Source organism: Hakea prostrata, chromosome 7 (genome assembly GCF_041222555.1).
Source record: "Hakea prostrata isolate BN-2017 chromosome 7, UWA_Hpros_2, whole genome shotgun sequence".
Lineage (NCBI taxonomy): Eukaryota > Viridiplantae > Streptophyta > Magnoliopsida > Proteales > Proteaceae > Hakea > Hakea prostrata.
The window spans coordinates 19,710,534-19,722,978 of NC_142606.1; the positions used below are offsets into that span (position 1 = coordinate 19,710,534).

General features: G+C 37.8%; 2 protein-coding genes across 2 annotated transcripts in view; both read right to left on the minus strand.

Annotated features, from left to right (window-relative positions):
* Positions 1–692: 692 nt before the first annotated feature.
* On the minus strand, positions 693–5,391 carry LOC149010382 (RPM1-interacting protein 4-like). The gene is made up of 4 exons (XM_089161379.1): positions 4,962–5,391; positions 1,754–2,305; positions 1,471–1,656; positions 693–1,376 (listed from the first exon to the last, which is right to left on the minus strand). The coding sequence occupies exons 1-4, from the start codon at positions 4,965–4,967 to the stop codon at positions 1,344–1,346; spliced, it is 777 nt and encodes a 258-aa protein (XP_089017505.1). The 5' UTR covers positions 4,968–5,391; the 3' UTR covers positions 693–1,343.
* A 578-nt stretch (positions 5,392–5,969) lies between these two features.
* LOC149010383 (S-adenosyl-L-methionine-dependent methyltransferases superfamily protein) overlaps positions 5,970–12,445 on the minus strand; it is a 50,945-nt gene continuing 44,469 nt past the window's right edge. The window contains exons 12-16 of the mRNA XM_089163217.1: positions 12,330–12,410; positions 12,183–12,257; positions 11,688–11,830; positions 11,454–11,604; positions 5,970–7,416 (exon numbers count right to left, since the gene is read on the minus strand). Coding sequence (XP_089019343.1) covers positions 7,219–7,416; positions 11,454–11,604; positions 11,688–11,830; positions 12,183–12,257; positions 12,330–12,410 — 648 coding nt within the window. The 3' untranslated portion in view covers positions 5,970–7,218. The remainder of the gene's footprint in view (positions 7,417–11,453; positions 11,605–11,687; positions 11,831–12,182; positions 12,258–12,329; positions 12,411–12,445) is intronic.

The following is a 12,445-nucleotide window of genomic DNA, read 5'->3' on the forward strand; positions in this document are numbered from 1 at the left end:
TTTCTGGATGACAATGGTCAGAAATGAAATTAGTTTTAAATTATTACCGACATCAATATGTATTTTAATCAACTTAGTCTCATCAAGAATTAGATCTTTTGAACAATAATTTTTCTGTCCATATCCCAAATATTTGGGAGCATTTTTATTTATGATTTTATGAGAATTCAAGTTATCATTTAATCCCTTGGAGGGTGTGGTATGATACCAACAAAAGGAGTTTTCAGAAATTTAACTGTAATTTTTGTAATTTGCAAGCATACAAGATGTTCTGGATTTGTTAAATTGGGCAACAGAAGGAAACCAAGGAATTATGACTTCTTTATATTTTCGGTTACCAGGACAGGAGAAGGAGAAACATCTTAATGTTGCCTTTAATTCAATAATTTGTCTTCACAAGGCTTTGTTACTCTACCGGTCCATAAGTTATTTCTTGAGTAATAATAGTCCTCAGTGAGCTTCAACAATGGAGAACAGGAAAACAGGATTCAGGGAGAACTGCATTACATGGTAATCTATTTTGAGTTTTCATTACATGGCTTCTGAGCTTGAATTGGGTAAGAAATCAAATTTAAATTGTTTCATAACCCTTATCAACATAAAAAAAAAACTTGTTTCATCAGTTAATATGTTTAGGTGGAGAGGTTGTTTCTTCTGTACTCCTTCCTCTCTCCCCCTCTTTCTGTCTTTCTTTCTTTCTTCTAAATAAACAGCAAATCCTCTGAAAAACACATCTATAGATAGTCCTAGCATGCACCTTCCTTAACTGGGTAAAAAGAATAGAAGGACATTCAGATCAATGGTTTTTAAAAAGGTAGAATTGACCAAAATCTTGATAGCCATTGTTGGGCTCATCAAGGCCTTCCAATTGTCTTCGAATTCTCTCCCTTCGCTGTTCTTGGCCTCTTTAGGGCCTCTCCTGTGCTTTTCTTTGATCAGCTAGGATTCTATGTTGTTGCAACACACACATCTGGTTTTTGAGGACTGGAAGAACGTTGAGCATGTTGAGAATATCCTAATCTCTAGCTATGAAAGGAAGTTTTACCTATAAATCTGGCATGTATTTACCAGAGCTCTGCATCTTGAAACGTATGGTAATGTATAAAATCCCCACCAAAAATATTTCCAACTTATAAACCAAACAGTGGAAATTTTAGTTTAGATTAAAAATCGATTTCACAAGAACAAATGGAACCTGTAAGAACTTCATATTCATCAAAACACACACAGAGACATAAATAGAAGCCCGTATGGTGAAAGAATACACATGTAAACTCTACAGACAGCCCTCACTACTTACAGGTCCAAATATGCTTACATTCAATCAGTGACCAAAAAAAACATCATTTTCTTCCCCATGCAAAGCAGCAAACGGCCTGGAAATGCACAAGAAAAGAATCAAGTTCAGTAAGATCTACAAATCAACAATCCAAATAAAACTAGAAACATGGATAGAAGGGAATGACATACTTTAGAGTCATCATTATTATTCTGCTGATGACCATTGTGACTTGACTCAGCTGGCGTGACTCGCCCCCTTTGTGACCCACCCTGCTTCTCCTCCCTCACTTTATTGAAGGCTTGAGTATAACCGCCAGCTGATCCTGGGTCTTCATTCCAGGCACCAAATTTTGGTACAGCAGCTCCTCTATCCCGCTGCCACAAGAGAGTTCAGAGCATCATTCTTATAGAAAAAGGTTGGAAAAAGAGAGAGACATGGCAGTGCATTGACAGTAAATATTATAGAACTTACAGTTTCATCTGCTCGGGTTGATGGTCGCTGCCGTGATCTTCCAGGGGTGGAAGAACCTAAGCCAAGGTTATGTTCAGATGAACCTTTTCTTTCTGAGGAGGGTGTGGAAACCCCACGGCCCTTGCCTGAAACTCGCACTTGGTGTGGATGGATTGGTGACTGATCAGTGCTTGAACCACCATTTTGCTGGCCAGTCTTTCTGGAGTCGCCATTATATTGAAGAGGTGAATCAGTGCCAGTTTTCTGTATTACATTATCATTGCGGGCTGAAGAATCAGTTGATCGCTTGTGGTTATTATCTCCCTTCCTTGATTGGCGGTCTTGGTTCGACCTTGCTGCTCCTGTTATCACACTTGCACCATTTTCAGGTCTATTCTTTGTTGCAGCTGTTCGAACAGGGGGTTTATCATCAAAAAACGCCTTTTCTTTGGGGTCATTTGGATTTATCATCTTTGCACCATTCCTGCTTTTGCTTGCCTTCTCAAAGTAGGCTGTGTAAGGGATATCATTTTCACTCTCCCAATTGCCAAACTTAGGAACATGAGAACGTTTCTGCCAGAAAAATTTGACCCTCATTATTTTAACCCAAAGAAAAAAATCATCATGATGCACTCAGGCTTAAGCAGCACACCATAGACAAACATACTGAATGCAGAAAAGTCATTCGAAGAATGCATCTGTCGTCTGTGGTCATATATTACTAATCAATAATAATAAATTAATAATGCCAAATTTATAATAAAAATGACCATTTTGTTACAAAACAAATTATGCAACAACTATTTTTGTTAACATCAAAACAAATTGGAGGAAGGGGGGGAGTTTGGGAGGTGTCATCTCAGGTGTCTCTATATGTATAATGGGTGGGTAAGTGTGGAAACTAGCTGCAAATGATTGCCTTAAGCTCATCTTTACTTCCATTTATATTCATCTTGATGAATGGTTATACCAGCAGACCATGAGTATCCTGCACATCCTTGGTTGGGGATCCTTTGATAATTTTCACCATTCACAACCCATCAGTCAAATCTGGCTAGAAAACACAAAATCGGGCCTCCTTCTCCACATAAAGCAACTTATAGTTGTATTTCAATTGTTGCAACCCTTCTTAACAGATGCATAGAATTCTAGGGGCCTAAAAGATATATACAGAAAATAAGGTCAGAAACAGGAAAATGGGAATCCACTTTCCATCTGGGTTGGATATATGTATGGATGCCATGACTAGATTATGCCATCCTAGAAGAATATTAACTTCATAATAGCACAACACATCCAGTGAGTTTTTGAGTGCATTCACTAAAAGTGATTAGATTTAGATTTTACACAACTTTCGTAGGGTACATGATAGGAAAAACAACAATCAATAGCCATCATGAAATAGGTCTCACAGAACCAAAGGATTTTCAGGTTCAATGGGGTCTGTCCAGTGGAGCACATCCACAAACTCAATCCAACACGTCAAACCACAAGGTTCCACTGGGCTTCATAACTGGTTTGATAAAGCACACAGTAGAATCACCTGTAACCTTATCAAGCAGTAGTCCAACTTCAATTCAACATATCAAACATAGCCTCTGTAGAAATTCTCAAAGAACACACATGTTATCCTCTCAACACCAGTATCCTGAATGTTTAAAGCTTAAAAAATGAACAGACAAAATTGAAGGTAACTACTGCTACACAACATATTTATGGTATAAATAGACCCCCATGGAAACAAATCATAAAAGCATGGATGGCATAAACTGGGTCCCCCCAACCTTTTATGCTCACACATTGTAACTATGTATCAACTCCGAAGTCCGAAGTCCTAACCCATAATGTTAAGAAAATTGCAGAGCATCATGGAACTTCCCATGATAACCACATCACACTATCCATCAACGTCTAATAGTTTGTTGTCACTCCCATCACTCATATTAACTGCCATCATAGGATATGCCATTACGAAACTTCTCTTGAAGGAAATAAAATATAATTCATTCCAAAACCTCACACTCTTCTTCTTCTTCCCCATGATGAAAGCATTTGAATATGCTACTGACATGGTAGACACTGGTCCAATGGTTCCCGCCATAAACATCCTACACCCACCTTTCCTCCACCCTTGCATAATTTAGAAAAAAATTATGGTTCTTCTTTTTCAATGACTATAATTAGAATTCTTTATCTACTGAAAACAAGCAATCAGAAATCTAAATGGTTTATTCCGGAAACATGGAAATTAAAAACAAAGTGAGGACAATTTTTTATTCATGGAACATTAAACTTCTGATCATCAACAAAAGCTGAATTCAAGATTGGTGAAGTTATCAAGGGGTTTTAGTGGCAGCAACCCATCTATAGAAGTTTCTATTAATGCAAGTTGGTGGAGTTCCATAAAATGAAGATTCAATCAATCAATGAAAATCCCATTTTCATCCCCCAACCAATAATCTACCTGACAGAGCATGTTTTTGAACTACCTCCTATCAAACAGACAAAAGTACCCAAAGTATTAACCACCATCTCTACTGGATGAGGATCGAATGGATGTCTCATCCCAAATAAAATTCCAACTGATGCAAACATTAGAAACCCAATGGGTAACGAGAAACACAAGACCAGAAACACCTTGAACATTTTTCAGCTGAGCCTAACCCTCCTCCACCCCAAACCAAAAATTTAAAATTTAAAACGAACTTATTCAAGTCAAGCTACAAAACAAAAACTCCTTTTCTAGTTAATCCCCCAAGGGAAGTCCACCAGAAAATGGCAAACTAGCAGAAAGGCTTTGAAAAAAATCTAAACTCAGATGCCCAAGCAATCAGAGCAACTTTTTCCTTATCTAGCCATTGGTAACACCTAAATATCCAATATCCTTGCTCTTCCGGGTTAAAAAGGATGTGAATTATGAAATGGACCAAAACCGATCTATATTCCCTGCCAACACTCAAATTCAATAAAAATATAACACCCGGATTAAGCAACCCCCAAAATCTTTCTAAATATTTTCATTTTCAAAAGGTAATATAGCCCAAGAAACATAGTCAAACAAACCATGAGAAGCGCTTCTTTACCAAAAAGAGAATACAGAATCCAAACAAATCATTGCAGTTCATCTCCACAATCAACAAAAACATAAAATTACAAAAGAGAAGAGGGAGACACCTGCAGGAAAGACCCCCTTTTGACTAAAACAAGATCAAATAAGGTAAAAACTTACTGCCATTATGTTTGCGCCAAGCTTGAAACTAAACCCAGAAATGGCAGCCAACAATTCGTTCAGATGATTCCACTTTTCTCCTGTGCCGCCTTCACAAACTCAGAAAAAGATTTTGACAATTCAACTTCTTTCCTTCTCTCGAACTTTATAATTGGAAGAACCAACAAGAGAAAAGAGTACCCTTCGCAGCCATTGACCAGAACAACCGATAATATCTACGTTTGACCTTTCAAACCCCATAATCTAGCTCTCCCTCGTTTCACTAGTCACCCTCAGAGAACGCAGTAAACATTGCTGGTGTTAGTTAAACCGAAAACATAAATCGAACCAAAACCCGCCGTTTAAATTTAAATTGAATCGAATTGGGAAAATATGGTAAAACTCTGAATTGAAAAGTTAGAATTTTTCTTCTTTTTTTTTTCCTTTTTCGGAATTGAAAAGTTAGCACTTCAATCTATTCAATTAGAGTTGAGCTTTTTTGGACCAAAAGAAAAATTAGTGTTGAGTTTAGGCTGAAATTGTGGTCAAAATCAAACCGAATGGAGTTTAACCCACAAAAACTGAATTCAAACCGACCATGAACCATACTAGATCTTGAAAAACTATTGTTAAACGTGTTCTCAGCTTCTTCTAACTTTCTACAATTCAAAATCGCTCAGCTTAACTCAGGTTAAACATTTCACGCCAAAAAGAAAAAACCTCGTCAATGCTTTATAACAGTCTGTCAGGAGATCCTAAGACTAATTCCACAAGAATATAGATTAACATAAATCATCTGGGTTTATAATGTGAAAATCACCTACATGCCGGAGAAGGTATTACCTATATAATATGATATAAAATTGACCTTAAAAATTCCACCCAAAAAATTAATGGAACTTAAAATCGCACTTACAGACAAATATTTAACCTAAAATAAATCCAAATCCAACCTAAATTACCCTCTGCTCTCTTGCTAAATCTGGAGACTTAATTAGAATCAAGATCGCATAATAGTCCACAGGTGAGTCAGCTCAAATAGGGTTTTGCAAGACATGTAAATTTTTTTTTTCCCTAAAACATGTAAATTACACATAGAGCTTCTTGGTTTAGAAATATCTTTGGAAATAGTCTTTGATGATGTGAGACACACATACTAAATTCTATGGATAAATGAATGAATCTTGTTTTTTTTCAATTTTCTATGAAAAATAAAATCTTCTGTTGTGCATATCTCTCTATTGTCCTCAGCAATGCACTTTTTGTATCAAATAGAAGGCTAAAATTAAAAGCTCAATTTTAAATTTTAAGAATCCTCAATAATCTTGTATATGCTTTATTTTCTCAGCTAACCATTTGGTATATATGAGCAATGCTGCGCACAACAGAGGATGTTTTCCCAAGTTGAATCCAACCTTCTTTCTAACCTCATAAGGCAAGGGTGAATCCCACCTTGGATAGGTTTTCGGGCATGGGTAGTGCAAATATTTTGCTTCTAACCCATACAAGGTTAGAGGGACTTGGTATGGTCAACGAATTGGAGAGGGAAAAATCATTTCAATTAAGCATGTATATCAAGTAATCTGTTAGGCAACTCTCTGAAGTTGCTCCTCTTAGTAGCTAGGGTGCCTACCACCATCATCCCTCTGGTTTGATTGCAAGGAACATGTAAAATAAATATTTTACAGGAAGCCAAATTTTTTGGTTGATTAAAGAAACGAAAATAAATTCTCAAGTGAAATGTATTTGAAAATGGATCCTAGAAACCAAACAGAAACTTGATTGCAGGACACTCCGAATGGTATTTTGTCGTGTTTTTGGACATGATTGGATGAAGCAATTGGGGCCATTAATCAGCATTCAACATACTGAACTAATTCAAGAAAACAGAAAATGCCAGAGAATACCACCAAATGACCCTGAAGCTGATTTTTCACTAACTCCTCACTTCAAAATGCATGCCACAATATCCGTGGAAGAGCCTGTTGCCTCTTCCGTAGCCAAACAGAAGAATCATTATCCTGGCAAAATTTACATCTTCAATATGGGGGCGCAGCACATTCCCTCTGTTCTGCTGCCTCTAACACCCCCCCCCCCCCCGGCAAAATCCCCAAAAAGGAAAACAACCAGCAAAAGAAAAAGACCCAAATCCCTACAGTCAGGAACGATGTGCTCGCAATTGTGATCCATAAACCCTTGGTGAACAAATTCCAGAGTCTGAACTACCGGCTCTAAGAAGATTTCACCATGCAGAAACTCAATTTGTTGCCACTTCACCCTACTTCAAACATTTGATGTTCTTTGCTGTATCAATTATACTCAGAACTCTTTCTGGGTGAGTAAATTTTAAGAGTTTCTGAAGTTGAGAAGCAGCTTCAGGGTGGAATTCCTCCTCGACACATGTCTCCATGGAAAGGGCAAAGAGAACCTCATTTACTTCTTCCTCAAGCTGAAGGGAATAGAGGTGACTGAAGACCTGGAAAAAGTCAGACACACAAGTAAGAAACAAAGGCGACACATAAAAAGAATGACAGTCCACATATGATCAAATAATTACCCAGGTTTTTAACAATAGTAGTTGTTTTTTTTTTTTTTTTTTTTGGGGGGGGGGGGGGGGGGGGGGGTTGTTAATGATCTTGTTATGTTTTTGGCAGTCCAAATATCAGTTAAAGTTGTATTGCTTCTCATATTTCAGGGGCATGAGTAATCCAATGAATTTCTTGTAATTAGCTGTTAGTATACCCAGCTTTTTTCTCCAGTATCTTCCCATCTTTGTCACTTAGTCTCATTTGCATAGGAAGACAACTCACAGATGTTCTCACTAAGGAGCTCCAGAATGGTGAAATCGATCATATTTGTAACAAGCTGGGCAATGCTAAGCTTCAAGAAGCGGGGGAGTGTGAGAAGTCATCAAAAAGGAGTTCACAAAACTGTCCATGAAAACAGAGTAATGAACACAGTATTCATGGATACTTTCCATGTGAATAGCAATTTTATTTATTTATACCGTTTAGTAGAGTTATATCTCACTATATACTGAATCAAGAGCTGAGTTTCATTGCAACATAGAGTTATATCTCTCTCTCCTCTTCTTCTTGATTTTTTCCCCTCTTTATTATAATTTATAAAGGTATAAAATACCCTAATTGAACAGCTTCTGTTTTTATCCCTTTTTCTCCTCCACTCCCTTCTTCTCCCTTCATGTAATCCTCCTCTTGATCTACTAATGTACCAGTTAGAATTTTCCTGTTCAGTCACAATTAAGTATTTTTGTATGATTCAGTCAGTTTCTTCAACAGAACTCACCAGCTTGAGATGCAACAGAATTTCTTCCTCATAGAATTCACTGACTTCTGATCATGTTACTTGTTTCAACAGAGCCATAGGTTGGGATAATCACATGGACATTAACTTGCACTTCCTATGCCCAGAATTTAACATACCAAGGAAACATTGCAACGCTTCCAGAATTTAACATACCAGGGAAACATTGCAATGCTTCCATGTGTTGTAAGCCAGATATAGTAGATTTACTTTGCATATTTCGGGTTTCCTTGTTTAGGGTAGATTTACTAAGATCCTTAATGATCATTTATTTTCTTGTAATATTCCTTTACTGTGAACAGTGTGAAGATTTGACTTGTTCTGTATTTGGTACATTAGTATAAATAAAGCTCATGTTGTGTCCTTTAGACACAAGTCAGGATTTTTCCAACTCTTCCAACATGGTATCAAAGCCAACTCTGATCCATTACCGAGCACCATCACCGTCTCCGCCACTTTCTCACCCCCTCTCTCAATCGCAGAGCAACACCACAATATTCTAAAACCAAAAGGGAGGAAAGAAAGAAAAAAAACTGATGGATGCATTGGTTTTTTTTCCTTCATCACCGTGACCTGCAAACATCAAGTTTTTGTTCCTTTTTTTTTTTTCTTTCACAAAGACCCCTGCAATCTAGAAGAAGAACCTACAATAGAAAAAAGTCATCGCAGAGAACTCACCGAGTCATCGCCTCCTTCCTTCCATTATTTTCTTCCTCCATTGAGAAAACCCATCCTAGAGCGCTGCAACCATCCCTAGAACTATCGTTCTCTTCCTTCATTGCTATCCAAAAAATTTGGAACCTGCAAATAACCCAACAACCATCGCCTCTTCTTTAGAAACCTTCTCCTTCTTTTTCCACTGTTGAACTCCCAAAACCAAAGCAAGAATCACAGGCCTCTTCTACTAGTTCTTCATCTCTCTTCTCTTCTTCTTCTCTCTTTTCTCTGTTCAAGTTCAGCTGTTGTTTTTGATTATTTAATGCTTGTTTTCGCATATAGTTGAGAAGACAGGCTACCAAAAGTTGGTTGAGAAGTAAATCTATTTGTCACACACCAGACCGAATATCGCATTTACAATTAGTCTTGTTAGTTAGTATATGCATGATCCCTATTCTTCACATATGGATGTAGTATATCGGATCTTGAGGTATTTGAAGGTTACTCCAAGGAAAGGCATTTTGATCTCAGCTCATGGACACTTTAGGGTTAAGGCATACACAGATGCAGAATAGGCAGAATGTCCAAATGATAGGAGGTCTACATCTGGCTATTAAGCATATGTAGGAGGCAATTTTGCAGCATGGAGAAGCAAGAAACAGGCAGCAATTGCTAGAATCAGTGCTAAAGCAGAATTTAGGACTTTAGCTCATGGTATTTATGAGGTACTATGGCAGAAGGAGCTACTTCAAGAGCTTGGGACAGATTTAGAGGTGCCTATACAGCTACATTCAGACAGCAAGTCAGCAATTAGCATAGCTCATAATCTGGTACAGCATGATAGGACCAAGCATGTGGAGATCGACAAATAATTAATCAACAAAAAGGGTTGAGACAGGCTGGTTCAGATTACCTTTGTTACCTCAGATAATCAGTGGGCTGATGTGCTTAAAAAGAGCTTAAGTGTCAAGATGTTCAGTAACATCATTGGCAAGTTGGGCATAATAAATATCTATGCTCCAACTTGAGAGGAAGCGTTGTAAGACAGATTTAGTAGATTTACTTTCCATAATTGGGGTTTCCTTGTTTAGGGTAGATTTGCTAGGATTCTTTATGATCTTCTATTTTCTTGTAATATTTCCACACTGGGAAGATTTGATTTGTTCTGTTTTTGGTAAGTTATGAGTATAAATCTCCTACTATGTCCTTCAGACATGAGTCTGGATTTCTCCAACTCTTTCAGCACCAAGCCTAATATATCAGATGGTCACAAGGTGGGCAGTAGTTAGTTTTAGGAGGAAAAGGTAAGGGAGATAGGTGCAATCCTAGGGGGCAAGGTGATAGAGGGAAGGGGTAGGGATATTCTAGGGTTTTACATAGGGGAGGGGTGTTACTGCTGTAGAGAAGAAGAGGGAGAGAGGGAGGCTTGCAATGCGGGTAGGGAAGGCAAGTTGGATAGGGGTTTAACTTACTTGGAGGGGAAGGGCTGGTTGAGTTGCTTGGTCTCAATGAAACTTCAAAGCTGCTGCAGGCAAGTAGAAGATAAAGAAGAAGAAGTAGAAGTGGAGGAAGAACTGCAGAATTTAATCAAACACCCTTAAAACCTCAAAGCCAAGTTGTGCGCTAGTTTCCCACAACTTCAAGTCTCTGATTCTTTATTATTCTCAACGGAATTGCTTACAATGAGGTGGGGGCTTTATATAGCCTTACACTTGAGGGAAACAAACTAAGACTCAATCTAGGAAACTTAACTGGACTCAAACTAGGGAATCCATTTTGGATTGGATTCCCTTTACAACTCAACAACTTAATAAAACAAAACTGGAAAGGAGTCTTCTTGAGATCTCCTAATCAAAAGTAACTTGCAAAAATAAAGAATGAACATCCAGAAGGAATCCTACTTGCAAATTTGATTCCAACTAGGAATCCTACTCAGATAAGGACTCTGACCACTAATCCAGATGAAAAACAAAAAGAAGATGTTGGATCCTAAAACTATTCTGAAATTAACTGGAACTTTTTTGTACTCAAAGGGGATGGGGAAATGACCAAATTGCTCTTTTGAATATTTGACCAGCTCCTTGGTGCACCAGTTGGGCCTTATCTCAGGCCCAAATTCTAAGGGACCCGATGCTTGCAAGATCTGGTTCCATCAGCAGAAGTAGAACCTGATATTTGGAATCAAATATTAATTCTACTTCAGATTGGATGTAAAGCAGAATCCTGTGGGGCTTGAATTTCCCCTTCTCCTCCATGGTTATACCTAAAAATGACCAATAACTTGTTTCTGCTAAAATTTCAGTGACTTTATAACCATCTACTTTCCCTTGTCATGGTGACCACATTATTTTTTCCCCAAAAAAAGTCACTGCACCTATTTCTTTTTACACCCACTGAAAACTTTCCTTGTTTACTTTTTTAACCTTCCAACACTTTTCAGAAGAAAACAAATTATTTCAGAACTTCATCCCTAACCAAATGGAAAATTGTTATTTAACTGGGATACCAGCAAATAAGTAACTATTTTCTTACCGCCCTCATCCTTGAAACTACCATCTCCCTGATAGATGGAGACCTTGAGACCAAATTAATAACAAAGAGACCACCTTCAGAGAGGGATTCCTTTACAGAGAATAGAAAAGATTCTTCCACAAAATCTACAGGCGGGCAAGTCAATCCAGAGCTGAATGAAAGCAACAAACAGCAAATCAGAACCAATTCTTTTTCTCAAAAAGTTAAATCACAGACTCAACAAACTATAGTCACCTCGGATCATCAGAGTCTGCATCAATAATAAGTATGTCAATTTTGGAAATCTCCTTGCCATCCTCTGGAGACTGGGAACTATTTCCATCTCCATGCTTAACAGCCACGTCTCTCACAAACTGGATCCCATCACCAACTTGTACCTAGATCAGGCAAGAACAAATATGTGTCAAGCTCATTGCATAAATTATTAAAAGGATCGGAAGACTCCAGACTGATGCACGGATTGGACTTAAAATGTGGAAGTATCAAACAGCATGTGAATGATTCAATTCTAGAAGATGTGGTAGGTGCTTGTGGACATATTTAGGTTCCAAAAAGAGATAAGACACTGATTTCCAGACCAAAGATACACCAAGACTAGCCTATTATGATGAAATAGTCATAACAAGATTATGGATGCAGATATCAGGTCTGGCCAGCAAAAATTGCATCTTCAAATTTATGTGAGTTTCCTTGGGAGGAAATAGCTCATGCCGAACCCAACTAACTAACCTTCAAATGCTCATCTTCGGTGAATCCAAAATAATCCCTTGCTACATGTAGAATCATGGGATCCAACTCCACCACCTATAAAAGTTAGTGTTGGTAAGTTTGTACATAGGAGTGTTTCAAATGGATAATATACAACCTCCTAATTACCAGTATGTCCAGAAAAGGCATGCATCCATGGAGAAACATAGGAACAAGACCAGCTCCAAGACCAACTATAACCGTCCTTACCTAAAATACAGCGCAGAATTCAGATTTAGAATACA